Raw genomic sequence first — 16374 nt, forward strand, 5'->3', positions numbered from 1 at the left:
CCACTGAGCTACATCCCAGTCACTGGATTTGTGAGACAGGGTCTTGTTTTGTGGCTCAGACTAACCTGGAACTCACAATCCTCCTGCCTCAGCTTCCCCACGCAGGGATGACAGGTGTATGCCACCACATCCAACAATCTGTGAAGTCAGGGGGTGATGGAGACAGGTGCTGAGCCAGAGACCTCCCCCTTGGGGCACCACTGTCCTCCACCCAAAACAAGGCACACAGCAGCAGGCATCCTCTCTGCTCCCTGGCTTGAGTTTTCATTGTATTTTCTTTTTTGACACAGAGTTTTATGTAGCCCAGGCTGGCCTTGAACTTGCTACATAGTCAAGGATAGCCTTGAACTCCTGGTCCTCCTGCCTCCACCTCCAGAGTACTGGAATTAGAGGTGTGTCCTTGTGTCCCTGGTGATGAAGAGATCAATCCTGAGAAAAGCTAGGTGAGCCCTCTACAAGCTGGGTCCCCAAGCACCGCCCTCCCCCTATGTAACCAGGAGACTTCACCTCTCCCAGTGCCTACTTGCCATGTGACAGTCTCTCACAGACCCTGGGCCTTTTTCAGATTCTCTGCAGTCTCTGTGTGACCCGGAAATACAAACATCCTGGCCTTCTGCAACCCAGCTGCTCTTCTCCCTGGCCCATCCAGCACTGATAGCAACATGTCACACTCAAGCTAAGGGTTGACATTGCTCAAGACTTATGGAGTTTGGTACAAAAATATGTGTAATTCTTTAGGAAGGACCCTGGAACCTCCTTTGGTGGGCAGAAAGTAATAGCTTAAATTTAAACAATAAAATAAACCAGGAATGGCAAGCGGGGGCACGAGCACACACACACACACACACACACACACATGGTGCCTAGTCTGAGGGCTTCAAACGGGATCTCGATTAGACCCAAGAACACCCTGGGTGTAATGATAACCACCATACCACTTCCCATATCAGGAAACTGGGGCCCACGCAGGTGGTGATGTTTGGTACTTTTGTTGCCAAAATAGAAAACATTCTATGGGACCCCATAGTGTCCCGGAGACCACAGCTGGAGAGTCATGGAGCAACCAGCTCACAGGCAGGGAAGCCTTCCTCCTGATTGTCTCTTCGATCCACATTGGCTTCTGTCCCCTGCCTGAGCTCCCCCAACAACCACTGACCTGGCTCCAGGCCTCTCCTTTCAGTCCGTGCTGGCCTTTGAGATTAAGGAGGCCACACACCCTGCCGCTGAATTTTTCCATGTGACTCTGATAATGAACTTCAGACCCCCTCACTAGGTCCTTCAGGACCTGTCCTGGCACACATCTGGGATCTCCGCTTCCATCGTCTTCCTCTCTGCCCTTTTGCTGGGTTTCAGCCTAGCCACAGACGACCCTGGCACACAGCCTCCCCGGGAGCCTGTGTGAGCTCCGTTCCTCCTGCTGGGCATGCCCTCTGCACACCTGCAGGCAGAGCATGCACCATTCAGGATTGAACGAAAGCCCACTTCCCTGGAAAAGAGGAGGTCTCCCGGCTGAATGAAGAACCCACTACGGATGATAACTTGTTCTGCTCCTTCACCAAAAACAAACGTGCAAGTCTCACTCCCGCTGCCTTGGAGTCGGTACTCGTTGAGAAGAGTTCGTTCCAGATGTCAACAGGATGAGAGCCTCAAAAGCCATGGAGGCTAGTCCCCGAGCCACTCAAAAGCCATGGAGGCTAGTCCCGGGCTGGGGCCCTTGGAAGGGCGAGCACCAATTCACAAAGGCCACAGGAAGACAGAGGCAGAGTGCAGGGATGCAGCCACCAGCTACAGAAGCCGGGACTGCCTGAGCCAGAAGAAGCCAGAAGAGGCAGCCAAGGTCCACACTGAGTCTTCAGAGAGCATGGCCTGCCAACACCCAATTCCAGACTTCTGATCCTTAGCACAATATAGAGGGGCTTCTTCCCGCCTAAACAGCACTGTGTGATGGCCAGTTACAGTAGCCACAAGGAGCCAGTCTAACCAACTATAATGTGTGCATGAATGTGGTGTGCATGCACACGTGTGCATTCACATGTACCAGTGCATGCAAATGTGCACATACATGTGCAGGTGGGCATGCACTTGTCCCAGAGCACAAGGGCAAACTCCTGCCCACTGGCTCCATGTCCAGCATGCTTAACAGGAAATAGGTAGGCCGGCTGCTCTAGGATCTGTGTGTGTGTGTATGTGTGTGTGTGTGTGTGTGTGTGTGTGTGTACATACACACACCCATGTGCACACACACATGTGTGTTGGTATACTAGCCTCTGTGCGTGTGTATATGTCTGTGCGTACATGCATACATGTACACACACATACATGTGCACACACAATGTGTGTTGGTATACTAGCCTCTGTGTGTGTTGTATATGTGTGTGAGTGTGTGTGTGTGTGTAAGGGCCATCAGGTGTCTTGTCTTCAGTCACTCTCCACCCTATCTTTTTGAGACAGGGTCTCTCAGTGAACCTGGAGGTTACAGTTTCTGCTAGATTGGCCCCATCTGGCTTCACCCTCGTCTACCCTGGGCTTACAGGCATGTACCTCTACTCCCAGCTTTTTTATGTGAGTGCTAGGAATCCGAGCTCAGATCCTCATGCTTCTACAGTAAGCTCTTTACATACTGAGCCATCTCTCCAGTCCACCACAGCAGTTCCAAGTACTGCTCGGCTCAAAACTTACTATTACTCTCTTATCTGTGGGGAAACTGAGGCACGGGAAAGTTTTTAAAAAGAAAAGAAAAGAGAAAGTGAGGTTCCTCACACAAAGTCACACAGCTCTCTCTCTCTCTCTCTCTCTCTCTCTCTCTCTCTCTCTCTCTCTCTNGTTTCTCTGTACAGCCCTGGCTGTCCTGGAACTCACTTTGTAGACCAGGCCGGCCTCGAACTCAGAAATCCGCCTGCCTCTGCCTCCCGAGTGCTGGCACACAGCTCTTAAATAGCAGATGTGGACCCTGTGACCAGCACTCAGGCTGTTGATTTTCTGAGTTATCATAAATTCCTCCTGGGATCCCCCAGAGACTCACAGGATAAGAGGCTTGGCCCTGCCTTTCGAGGAGCTTACAGCCATGATAAGAAAATAGCTTTAGAAAATTCAAGTCTACTCTAGAGAGCTTCCTTCTATAGCATCGAGTTGTGGGAAGATAGGTTGGGCTGTCTGGAGAGCCAGTGGGAACTAGCCAGGGAGGGGTCTTGGCAGGCCCGTGTTCCAAGCCTCTTCGCCAGCCACCTTCCTCTAATGTCAGTGAAAATGTCTTTTATTGTCCCGAGAGGCAAGGCTAGGGGAGGCACCTTCTCTGTCCGTCTTTTCCATTGTCTCCTGTGTCTCGTGTCAGAGAACATCACTAGGCTAGAGAAAGAGTCTAGAGCCAAGGTCTAAGTCAGTCAGAAGCTAGGCTGGTGTCTGCAAGTACCCAAGGCAGCTGAGCCTGCACTTCAAAGTGACTCTGCCACTTTCCTACTGGGTAACTCTTGGCCAGTTGTCTGTGCTTCCCTGTGCCTTCTCTGTGCCTCACTGCCCTCCTCCCAGGAGGAGGGTATAGTACAGGCCAAATACAGTCTCAGAGAAAAGGAAAAGACATTGTAAGTCAAAGGCAGACAGCCCCAGACAGCTCTGAGTCAACACCAAGCTAACAGGGACAGTGGCGGCTCATCCAGGGCCAGGCCCTACACTTCTCCTGGTGTGTGTGACTTCTGGCAAAGCTGGTCTTTCTGTCCTCACCCATCAGATACCAACGCTGGGTATGCGTTCACCGCATGTTAAACAGAGTTCAGTCTTTTATATGCATGGTTTCGTGTGACGCGTGCGACAGCCCTACGAAGACTATACTGTCATTTTTTGTCATTAGTCACTTTTTGCAAACGAGGACATTGAGGCTTCTGAAGTCATCACATCTTAACCCAATCTGTGTCATTTCAAAGCTCCAGTAAGTTTCAAAAAGACCTTAAGAGGTCTAGGGGACTTTGGGTGTAGTTCAGCCCGTGAAGAGATTGCCTGAGTTCAGTCCCTAGTACCCCATATCCCAGGCATGGTAGCTCATATCTGTAAACCCAGCACTCTGGAGGGAACAGCAAAAGACCGAAAGTTCAAGGTTATCCTCGGTCACAAAACGAATTTGAAGCTAGTCTGGTCTACATAAGGCCCTGTTTCTAAAGGCAGGGGCAGGGGATGATCTAAAGGACATGTATTGGAAGAATTGCAACTGATGTTCAGTTTCTATTCAATATTAGTGTCTATCTTTAATATGATAGGAACTGCAGCAGGCATTCACAGAGCATTCGCGATGAGAAAAATTATGTCTGGGGTTTGCTGGCTCTCACAACCACCCCTTTTATTTAAAAAAAAAAAAAGCCTTCTTAGAGATTCCATTTTACAGATGAGGAAATTAAGGCACAGAGAGGTGAAGTGAATTTCCTGATAGCCCACAGCTGTGACGTGGCCAAGCAGATACCCCAACCCACGCAGAAGTCAGGGGACCAGAGCCTGGGAAGGAAGCAAAACTCATCTCAAGTTTGTTTATTCCTGAAATACTTTCCATCACCTTTCAGATAACACTGAATACTCCCCTTCCACATCTTTAAACTCCCCTGGGGCTTCACACCATCTGCACAGCAAGCTTGCAGTTTTCCTTGCTGTGCAAATATTTCTATCCCATGCCCTGGGACTGCCCATCAGCACGATCCCTGGGACGCTGAGGGTCTCATCCAGCAGGCTGATGAGTTTAGCGGTGCCCTTGGTGCCCTTGTTGTTTTCTCTGGGGACCCCTAGGCAGGGAACAGTGATTGGACTATCTCAAGGCAGCTGTCTGTGATGCCTGGAGCTGTTTTCTGTGAGCCTTAGTGCTGTGTCATGTTTGCAAGGATCCGGCTGGTGTCCTGCATCCTGCCTATACAGGCACAGCGGTATACACCTAAGTCCCATTCTTGTGCATTTGAACACGGCCTGGGGCGTGAGACAAGGGACCTGTGTCCTCCCAGACCTTAGCAGAGAAGCAACATTCCCAGCCCAGGGCAGAAGGTTAAAATCGCCACAGGAAGGCACAAAACAGAAACCAGTTTTCTCCTCTGAGTTCTCCGTGTGGGCCTCTCTTCCTCCCTCTTGGAGCTAAAATCTGACATTTGTCTGTCTGTATTGTCATCCTGTCATTTGTCCCCACTCCCCCAGGTCAGAGCATCTGTCTGTCTGTGCTGTCGTCCTGTCCCCCCACCCCACCCCAGGTCAGAGCATCTATGTCTTGGCTTTGGTTTGTTCTGCAGTAAAAACCACTCCAAGGCCTTGACATAGGCATGTCCTGCCTGGGAGCGTCACTCTGTCCCCTGACAAAATATTAGCGCTTTTTTTTTTTCTCTCTCTTGATGTTATGTCACTGCACCAGTGCCATTTAAGCACACTGACAGAGGGCAGAGTAGGCTGCCAGGAAAAGGTCCCAGGCGCTGGCAGGATCCAGCTTTCAAAAGTCCCGCTCTACTAAAAACTAAGCTGAGGTTGAAGGTGGCTAAACACGTCTTTTACTGAACCGCGATGGGGCTTGGACCAGGGTTTTCAGCAAGACCCACCCCCACCCCCACCTCCACCCCCCCCACCCCCGGCTTACTTGCCAAAGCTGTCATTTGCCTCCGCCCCACCGCGCAACCCCCCCCCCCAGGACTTCAGTCCACCACGAGGAGCACAAAACCTACATTCAACTCAGATTTTATGACACGGGGCTAACTCCTCCTACGCGGATGTATTCCGCTTAACCCTTCAGCCCTTCCCATTCGGCGGTGCCCCTGTCCCTCCCTCCACACGGGCTGGCCCCACCGAAACCATCCAACAGCTTCCACTTTAAAGACCCGATTTCTGACTCCCCAGCCCAAACCCCTCACAATCCCAACCAGATGGGCTAGATCTCATATCATATTCTCACTCATTAACTCTCTCCCGTAAGAACCAAATTGGATGGCTTCAAGGTTACATCTCAAAGGAGAAGATGGAGCAGAAACGGGGACAGTGGGGCGTCTGTGATCTCTTTGGCAGAACAAGCTCATGGTACTTTAAATTGTGGTGGGGGAGCTGGAAGAGCCCTCAGATTCATCCCAAAAGGGGGAGAAAAATGGCTTAAATTGCTTGAATGGCCCAGAACATCTGCTGATGTAGCTGGGAAGAGATGTCTTTCTGTATTAGTAAATAGCAAAATGTCAAGCCTGTGTTAAAAAAAAAAAAGCTAAATAATAATGATGACAAGGACGGTGGCATCTGCTGTCAAAGACTAGAGCAACAAGAGAATAAGCCAGCGGTTAGCAGCGAGACCCCCCTTCCTGGTGTCCCGCACCACACACGAGACCCCCCTTCCTGGTGTCCCGCACCACACACACACACACACACACACACACACACACACACACACACACACACACACAGGGAAACCTGCCTGGAGACGCTTCCTAGAATCACTACCGGCGACGGCCAGGATGTGCGCGTGCGCCCCTGTTTCGCCGCATCTGTGCTTCTACCTGCGAGCGGGGACAGCGTGGGGTGCCTCCCGGAGGGGTAGGGGTAGGCAGCGGAGCGAGGATGCGATGCGAGGATGCGGGAAGGGATGCGGGCAGGGATGCAGACAGGGATGCCAATGGCGGCGCGGTTACCTCGGTCCGCAGACCCCATGGTGCGGAGGGGCTGGCGGGGGCCCGGCCTGCGCAATGCGGGGCGCTGCATCTGGAGGCACCGGGCTCAGCAGGCTGGGGACCGTGTGCTGCGATCTGGCGGAGCGGCGCAGACGCTGCAGCGCCTAGGCTCCGCTCCGGGGCTCTGGCTCCCCGTGCTCCTGCTCCGGCTCTCCGTGCTCCCGCTGCCGTGCTCCGGGCTCCTGCTCAGGCTCCCCGGGCTCCCGGCGCTCCGCGGTCGCTTACTCCAGAGGCAACGCGACTTCCTTCCCCGCGCTCCGTGTTTATAGGCTTTCAATGCAGTAAAATAACGGGATTCCCTCACTGTTTCCTCCTGTTTACTCAGCGCCATGGAAACCCCTGGATCCCGTCCATCTCCAAAACTAAGGGCTTTCCTGAAAACTTCACACTCAGGAATCCATGACGTCGCCTCCTCCGCGGCCAGCCAGCTCCGTGGCTCCTTCGGCCGCCAAGCACAAGTCCCTGATTGTTCGGGGCAGAGAAAAAGTCAGGGAGAGGGAGGCGCGCAGGGGTGGGGGCGCGGCCCGCCAGGCCCTGCAGGAGCTGCGTGCAAACTCCCAGACAGCCACCGCCTCCCCGCTGCAGCTTTGCCTGAATCCAGCCTCCTGACACCCCACTTTCCGAGAGGATCCCCCTTAGAGAAAGCTCCCCAGGATTTCAGCCTGCACCCCTGGGTTGTCCAGCATCCCTTGGACACTTGCCCAGGGGTGTCTCCTTAGGCCCCTGACTGCCCAGATTCTTGAGTGTTCAGGGATGAAGAGGAGCAAGACGAAGGAAAAAGAAATAAATAACAGCTCCTGTGCCAACTGTCCAAGATTTTTTTTTCCTCAAAGAGTTTATTTTTAGATTCATTTAGAAAATCCAAGGTTTCCAATATTACTCGGAGGGTCCAGCAATAAGGCCGAAAAGGAGTTGCTGAAACCAGGCAACGCATGTGTTTACGCATGCTGTGCATAAACAGGAAAATAGAGAAGAGGGATGTCGGGACCTCTGCAGCCTCGGGAAGAGATGTGTGGGGTGGCACACGTGGCTCCCACCTGGGCCACGGCTGGAAAGAGCCGGCAGAGCTGCAGCCGGCAAGACTACTGGGCTGGACTTCAGCTATGTTGCTTCTCCACCTGCGTGTTCCATGGGAATTTCTGGGCTCAGAGATAAAGCCAGCTTTGATAGGCACATTTGAAATACTGTTGTGGGCTCTGATTAAAAAAAAAAACAAAAACAAAAACAAAAAAACTTGGGAGCACCCAGGGCTAGTGAGTCATCGCCCCCTCCCACAAGAGATACATACTGGGGGAACAGACTCCACCCATGGGACCACTTTGTTCTTCATGCTCACAGTGGCTCCTCCATCCTCTACAGCTCCCAGAGTGACCACTAAGACCCCTCCGTGAGAAAGCCCCACCCTCACTCCTGCATAGTGGACTCTCTGAAGTCTGCCTGCATCCAGGTGCACCTTGGCAGAACAGCTTAGGAAACCTTGTACCAATCCCAAAGAACAGCCATATATGTCTACCTAAACAATTCAAAGCAAAGAGGTTATGCCGCCTTCCAACTAAACCAAGTCTCAGAGCCACCAACTTCTTTACAGCTACTCTGGAAGCACCCATTATCAGGATGGTTTGACGAGGTACGAAGACAGCTGTTAGTTTAGTCGGCAGTGCGTTGGGATATGCTCAGCAGAGCTGTTAAGGAGGTCTCATTCCTGAGGCCTCCATACCCATCACCCACAACAGGAACAGGACACCCATCCTAGCACACCCAAGTTGCAGGACTTTCAGGTTTAAAATAGAGAAAGTTCCAGGCAGGTTGGTACCCATTGGTCATCATACGCACGAATGAGACTTCATTTCTTTTTGCTTCTAACCATGCAGAGTTCTCACAGACCATAGTACATGTTCCCTAACTCAGCAGCTACTCTGTGCCAGGTCTAAGGTGATGAGCATCTGCTCACACATCTGCAAAGTCATACATAGGCCCTGGGAGCAGCCAGTCTTGCATGGACCAACATGGCAGCCACCAGCTACACATGGCTAAGATGAAAGAAACTAATGATTACATAGTCTGCCAAAGTCAGTTCTTTGATGGCAGGGGCCGCAACACCGCAGGTGGTCAAAAACAGGTGGCTGACTGTTTCCTGCACTGAACAGCAAAGTGTAAGCCACACCCATCCTTCCAGAAAATTCTCGTGGGCAACGTGGCTCAGACACTCTGAAAGGTCCCCCTCAGCTGGAGTTGCCTTGTCAGCAGTACATTCACACAGGGCAAAATGGAGAGACTAGCGAGGCTCGCCACCCAGAGCTGACCTATGAGTCCAACGAACACGTTTAATGGACGTTCTAAAGACAGTCATAAACGCTAAAAATACATATCTTTAAAAAATAATAAAGCCTTCCCACGGTCAAGGCGTGAGTGGTGACTAAGCAGGGGACGGGGCTGGTCTGACTGTCTTCAAGTGTTAGCTGGAGGTCACTCTGAGACTAAGCCACGCCATCTCGCTAAAAAGCCTCTTGTGAGACCCGCTCCTCAGCCAGAGACGGACCTCTTGCCTGGCGTGCAAGAGGCCCTGGGTTCCACCTTAGCACTTAATCTTACTCATTTTATTTTTATTACATGTATGTATATATGTATGTACATATGTATGTATGTATTTGTGTGTGTATATATACCAATGTACATGAGCCACAGTACATGTGTAGAGGTCAGAGGGCAACCTGTGGAAGTCTGTTCTCTCCTTCCATCACGTGATCTCCGGGATCGAACACAGGTGTAAGGGTTGGCAGCAAGTGACTTTGCCCCCCCTGAAACATCTCGTTCACCCTCATTCCTTTCTACATTTATTAACTATATTTATTTTATTGAGTTTTTTAAAGACAGGATCTTCACAACCCAGGTTGGCCTCCAACTCAGAATCCTCAGGTCTCCACCTCTCTGAGAACTGAGGTTACAGGTGTGGGCTCCCACACCCATCCAAAGCCCTTAAAAAAGAAGGGAAAAAAAATCTAGTTCCTTTACTGTTCCTACTGACCACAGTATTGTGAGCCCCGCTTACAGATGAGCACACGGATACTTCAAGAGCCCGCGTTCACACGGCCGGCCCCAAGGTGACCCCAACTCTGGCAGCTGCAGACCCGTGTTCTTGGCTCGGCAGCCCCTGCCTCCCGAGGCCTCCCCGGGAAGCTCCGCCTCTGTGGCCAGCAGCGAGGCAGGAAACCAGCATTCTGGGCCTCCTCTGGTGGACTCATTATCAGGGATAATTTTAGACTCGGGTCCCACCCAAGCTCAGGCCTTGGAGGCGAGTCCCCATCTCCACAGGTGCCTGGAGCTGCTCAGGGGACGCCTTCTGGAACTCAGAGAGTCAGCACTAGCCACGTTTTTTTATGGCCTTCACTCTTTGTCACGGTTAAGCATTTTCCCCTCTTAAAGCCCAATTAACACTACCAGGCTGGAGACCGGGCCTAACAGCTGAGTCACCCAACGTGCCCTCATGAGCCGCAGCGTTAGGCCCTCTCCAACGCTCTTCTTGAGTTCTCAGACAATTTCTTTCCTCTCTTACTGCCAGAGCAAGAAATATTTTGTCCTTTTGAACTGATCCACCCACTGTTTTTCACTTCTGTAGCGCACTCCCCTTTGCTGAGGGGGTGCTCCGAGGGGGGTGGGTGGGGAGCTTCCGCCCACTAAATTATCCAAGAGAAGTCCCCAAAATAGAGCCTCTCCGCTGGAACTGGGACTTGGCAGCTGGCAAGGGGAAAAAGGCAGAGAAGAAATGGAATGAAAGGAAAGAGAAGGGGCCCAGGTGGCCTTGGGGCACACCTGGGCTCCGGAGACGCTGAATCCCTCGGGATCCTTTTCTTCGATGCCCCCCGCCCCCTCCCAACAGCCTCATAAACAGACCCGCAGGTGTTTCTCCCAGCATGCCACAGGCTGGCACTGCCCAAGCTGGGCATCCGTGCCAGGACTCAGGGCAGCTCAGATGGGGCCTTCCTTGCGTGTCTCCTCCCTTGCTGCATGCAGAGCCCATATCATCTCCGTTTATACCCCAGATGAGCCTGTCTTTGACACCTATCAAACAATGTACGTGGAATGCTTGCTATGCAATGGACTCACTGAGCCTTCAAACTGCCTTGTGACGATCATTTCATCAGGTAGAGAACTATGCACAGAGAGGTTATGCAAGACCTTATGCCCAAGGTTGCCCAGCCAGTAAATGGCAGAGGTGGGATTCAAACCCCACCCAGCCACTAAGCTCCAGAACCCATATTCTTTTACCCACTAGCCTTTCCACCTTTTCAGTTGCTATGAAAAACACCCCATGAAAGATCCCTGTGCTCCCCCATGTGTGACGGATGCTGGTTATCTGGGATCCTAGCTCTCAGGAGGTTGAGGGGCAGTGCTGTGAGTTCGAGGTCAACCTAGGTCACGTGTCAAAACCCCATTTAAAAGCAATAGTAAAACCAAAGGTTTCTGGGATTGGTAGTTTCATGAACCTGGCCATGGCTGGGAGCACAAACAGAGACAAGGCTCAGTGGCCCCGGAGAAAATGAGAGCTGGCCCACCTGGATTGTGTGAGCTAGGGATACCAGAAGGGGGTTAGGCAGGCAGGCCTGGGGGCAGGGCCTCCTTTCCTAGTGAATGGACTGTATTGCAACATTTTCCAAAGACCTCTCAAGTCTCCATTCCTGCCCCCATCCAGGGTGACTTCCTTCCCAGGGGTTCTGCAGACCTCTGTCCCTTCTCTGGAGTCCCTCTGCATGACCAGTATTCCTGAGACATCAAGTCACCACAACACCCCATGCTCAGGCCTCCCAGCCTGAGGTCACCTTCAGGGTGAGTCTGAGTCCCATCTGACCTCTCTAACAATCTCCCTGGCCCCGGCAGGCAGCCTGGTGCAGACCCAGGGCTCTGGACTTCATGTCCTTGCGCTGAGGACCTACTCATGGCCCCTCCCCTAGGTTCCCCGCATCATCCCTGGCTCTTCTCTCTCTGGCCACCTCAGCCCACTGACCAGGGTCACCCCTGCTCTGGCCCTTTTAAAGATGAACTTCCCTCTTCTGTCAAGCAGGCCTGCCTTCCTTCAAGGAAGAAGAGGCCAGGATTAAGTGTGCTGCGCATACAGTAGGTACTTAATAGCATCAGATTACAGCCATCCTGCCAGGATAGCCAGCAGACAAAAACCCAGTTTAACTGAATACTCCCCTGCCCCGTGCCCCTCCGTCCAGCAGTAGCGTGCTGAGGGCCCTTGCCAGCCTTCTTGGTGTCTCCAACCTCATAGTAGGGCCCTGCAGGCAATCTCATGTGGGGTGAATGGGACTCAGTCAGGTCTTTAGAGAGGCCACCTGCCAAGAGCCACCCTGAGAGGTGTCAGCAGCCACAATAAGGGGTCATCCCAGGATGACCTGGGCCACCTAGCCTGTGAGCCAGAAACTTGTCTGTTTAGCCACTGAGTACAGAAGAAGTCACAGAAAGATACCACCATGGCCTCCCAGGCCCTGGCATGTCCCCTGTCTGATTGTCTGTCCCCTCTGTCCCACTCTGTGCCCAACTCTATCCCCAGTGTGTGGAACACTGGTCCGCACATTTCTGTGGCTGGCTTCTTTAATTTACTTTTTTTTTTTTTTTTTTTTTTTTTTTTTTTTTTTTTTTTTTTTTTTTTTTTTTTTTTTTTTTTTTTTGAGATAGGGTTCCTCTGTGTAGCCCTGACTGTCCTGGAACTCACTTTGTAGACCAGGCTGGCCTCAAACTCAGAAATCTGCCTGCCTCTGCCTCCCAAGTGCTGGGATCAAAGGTGTGCGCCACCACGCCCAGCTGGCTGGCTTCTTTAAATGCCATCCCATGATTTGGGGGAAGTTGAGACAGATTCTCTCTATGAAGTTCAGACTGGTCTTGAACTACTGATTCTCACAGTCTCTCAAGTGCTGGCATAACAGGTGTGTGTCACCTCACTATTCTGTGACACCCTCCCATGACCCTCTCTGTAACATGTCCCCCTGAGCTGCAGTACAGACAGCCTTCCAGCCCTGTGATATTCCACCCAGTGCCGCTGAATCTCAATGGCACTGTTGGCTTGAAGTCCAGATTCACTTGTGTCTCGTCTGTCTGCTCCACCTTCCCGCAAAATGTCAGCTCCCCCAGGCCAGGGCTCTGGCTTCACGGCCTGGCTGTGTCCTCAGCACTGGGAGAGAGGCCTGGCCTATGGCCTGCCTCAAAAATGCTCGTTGAGTGAATGACAGAGGGCCAGCTTGTCTCGTCTGTTTTGTTTACTGGTCATGAGTCATCTTCCCACCAGACTAGGAAAATAGGGGCCTGTGTGTCCTCCTCAGGGCTTGGCGAGACTTCTAGAACGGGTGGTCCCTGCTCTGTAGTCCTATCTCATGTCTACCTCAAAGCAATTCTGGCAGGCTCTCCCAAGCCCGCCACACACAGCTCATCTGGGCCTCTCAGAACTCTCTCAGATGGAGCCTTCTATAAACCCACTTATGGCCAGGGAGGAAACTGAGGCACAGAGCCCCCAAGGTCACCAAATAGTAAGCAGCAGGCTGTGAGAGTATGGGCAATCATGGTATAGCTCCAGAATTACACTCCTGAATCCAGTGGATATTTGTTGACTGACTGAATAACTGACAGCTAGCCAGGCATGGCTGTATGATCAGCCACCTGCTCAGCTGGTTGCAGGGGACCCCAGTCATCCATGGCCCAGGTGTGGCTGGGTGAGATGCTCCTGGGGCTGGCAAGGGAGAGGGAACAGGAGGAGGCTGTCCCGGGGGAGGCCTTCCCCAAGTCGCGGGATGGAAAGGTTCAGTTCATCTGGAAAGAACTCCCCGTTCTGTGGCTGCAGCCCCAAGTGAGGTGTCTCCCCAGCCCACTCCTTGCAGGGCACATTGTCTTGCTTTTAATAGCTTCTCTAATCTGTACTTGGAGCAGCTCCTGACTGACTCTTCCCAAAATAATCCTCGGTGCCACTTTTTCCAGCTCACAAATCCTGAAGATTGCTACTCTCCCCATCAGCCACTGGTCCCAGGGTCCCCAGGCGGGAATGTGACCCAACGGGAGCTTGCTGAGGATCTTGGAGAGAGCCCGGCTGCCCCTGCCAGATCATGGGCTGCTGACTGTGAAATCCCCGCCCCCCCCCCTCCACAGCTCCAGCCTGCAGAACTGGGCCGGGACAGCCCGCCAGCGGCCCTCCCTCGGAATGCCCCGGGCTCCCCCTCTGAGAGATGGGAAGATTTTCCTAGAAGCTGGAGAAGCTGGAGAGCTGACGTGGAGGGAAAGGAAACTGGCTCACGGACAGCTTGCCTTTCTCCCTCCTGCTGTAGGCAGAAGAAAATGGAGACTGGGGGAATCTCCCTTGCAAAGACAGAGAGTTGGTGGGAGGCGGTGAAAGGGTCTCATGTAGCCCAGGCTAGGCCCTCGATTGCCTCACAGAGCTAAGGCTGACCTTGAACTCCTAATCTTTCTGCCTCTACCTCCCAAGTGCTAGGGTTGCAGGCATGGGCCACCACACTAGGTTTCTGAAGAGATGGGAATTGAACCCAGGATGTTATTATGCATGCTAGGCCAAGCTGAAGATAAGACTCAGCAGGACTTTCTTTTGTTAAAGACTGAGGTAGGTGCCCAGAACTAGAATTTTATCTTTGAATATTCAGTGCTCTGTAGAGCTTCTTTTTGTGTTTTCATTCAATAAACCTCCTGGCAGTCCTCCAGGAGGCCAGGCTAGACTGGAGATGTGGCTGTGGGTAAAACAGGCAGCGGCTTGGCCCTGCTGAGCTGGCATCCCAGTGGGGGACACCCAGAAGAAACATACAAACACTGAAGACACCGCTCTGCCCAGAAATGGCCAGAGTGGAACAAGAAGACGACAGCACAGACAGAGAAAGAGGCTGTCTCAGACAGGGGGTCTGAGGGGTTCATTGCTGTGTGAGGCCAGGGCACAGACCACGCAGACATCTGGGGCGCATGGGCTGAGGTTGAGGGAGTTCTCTCAGAGGCAGAAGCAGCATTCGCTCCTTCATTCATAGGACGAGTTCCCTAGGTGCTCCGTACAGGGTGAGAGGGGTCAGCAGGTAGCACAGAGCAGGGGTTTGCTGCCTAGAGACTTGGGGAGCCTCTCAACATGTTGGGGGGGGGTGTTGTGTGGCCTGGTGGGGGTGGGGTGGGGAGTTGTCGTCACAGACAGCAATAACCACCAAGCTTTATTGAGTAATCACACTCAATCACACTTTGATCTATTTTAAGCATTTGGCATGGGAACCTGTTCGATCCTCAGAGCCTTAGAAAGAAGAGGTTAACAAAAAAGTCAAATGCGTTCCCCTAGGTCGTATGGCAGAGTAGCCAGAAATCCAGCCCTTAAGAGAGTGGGCATATTCTTCTCTCTACCTCAACTGGTCAAGGAGGCTCTGATGGTAGGAGCCATTTTGGACCATGACATAAAAAGCGTGTGAAGGAAGGCAGGGTAGAGGTTCCCTGGCCTCTGGTGATCGTGGAGTCTCCTGCCCAGACTCTGTTGTAAGAGAGAAATAAATAACCGATTTGCTTAGCCACTGCTGTTTGGGGGCTTTGACTAGGACAGTTACATCTGCGATTGCACCAGCGTGATGGCTTTTATTTTAAGAGGCCCTGGGAGGCGTGAGGGAGAGTGGCAGCAGATGACATGATCAGACATGCTGTGTCAGGAAGGCAGCCAGAATTGGGGTTAAGTCTGTCTTCGGGGCAGCTGGCCTGAGTACAAACCCTAACATTTGCTCTCCCTAGGTTTGGGGCCCATTTAACCTGTGTCTGCCTCAGTTTCCCTGTCAGCAGAGTGAAAATACTACTACCCAGGTAGACAGCCACAGTGAGGGTCCAAAATGGGGCGTAAAATAGCACAGGCTAGCCCAAGAGATGTCTAAGCAGCGAAGTGCTTGCTGAGCAAGTCTGGGGGCTCAAGTTCAGGACTCTCCCCAGCATCCACATAAAAAGCCAAGCATAGCTGCGCATGTCTGTTACCCCACGCTGGGGAGGCAAAGTCAGGGAGCCCCAATCCCTGGAGCTCCCTAGCCAGTCCATCTAGCTGAATCAGTGAGTCCCAGGTTCAGGGAGAGGCCTGGTCTCACACAATAACATGAAGAGTCATAGAGGAAGTCACCCAACAACAGTGACCTCTGACCTCCACATGCACACACACGGATGCACTGACCCGTGTGCATCTGCGCACACTCACGTGAACACCCATTTACGCTACTGCCAACACCCATCCCTTTCCCACACACGACGTGGTATCCACTGGGCACCTAGAGCATAGGGAGTGTAGTCTCAAGAGGTGGCTATGGCCTGCACCCTCTCTCTGTGGAGCTGACCAAGCCTGCACTGAACCCCGCTGTCAGCAGTTGCTGGTGAGAGCCTGGCACCTCGCACCTTCATCTCTGCCAGGGCAAGGACACAGCACTAGCTGATCCTGAGCGACACCACCCAGAAGCTGGGACACCTGCCTACCGAGTGAGGCACAGACTGGGACCAGAGCATGGTGCAGAGCCTTGTCTCTGTAGTCCAGCCCAGGAAACTGTTACCGGAGGATGCCCGCACTGGGCAGGCACCCCACTGGGCAGCAGGCTGCCTCCTTCTGGGCCCCTGGAAGATAAGAAGCCACACTTCCCCAGGATGCACTGGGAACCTCCTGCCAGTTCCTCTACACTTGGCAAAATATTGCTTTGTGGAGCCAACCCTATTTTTCCATTAATGAAAG

The 16374-nt window shown here is 52.5% G+C and overlaps 1 protein-coding gene across 5 annotated transcripts in view; it reads right to left on the reverse strand.

Annotated features, from left to right (window-relative positions):
- Positions 1-6806, reverse strand: part of Nfatc2 (nuclear factor of activated T cells 2) — a 123712-nt gene extending 116906 nt beyond the window's left edge. For 3 of the 5 annotated variants that reach the window (XM_021194624.2, XM_021194630.1, XM_021194627.1), the window contains exon 1: positions 6621-6806. Coding sequence is in view for 3 of the 5 variants with exons in the window: in XM_021194627.1 (XP_021050286.1) it covers positions 6621-6690 (70 nt within the window). In the remaining 2 variants the exon portion in view is untranslated. The remainder of the gene's footprint in view (positions 1-6620) is intronic. The other 2 variants (XM_021194621.2, XM_021194622.2) reach the window with 1 other exon arrangement.
- Between the last annotated feature and the right edge of the window lie 9568 nt (positions 6807-16374).

Source organism: Mus pahari, chromosome 3, assembly GCF_900095145.1.
Source record: "Mus pahari chromosome 3, PAHARI_EIJ_v1.1, whole genome shotgun sequence".
Classification (NCBI taxonomy): Eukaryota; Metazoa; Chordata; class Mammalia; order Rodentia; family Muridae; genus Mus; species Mus pahari.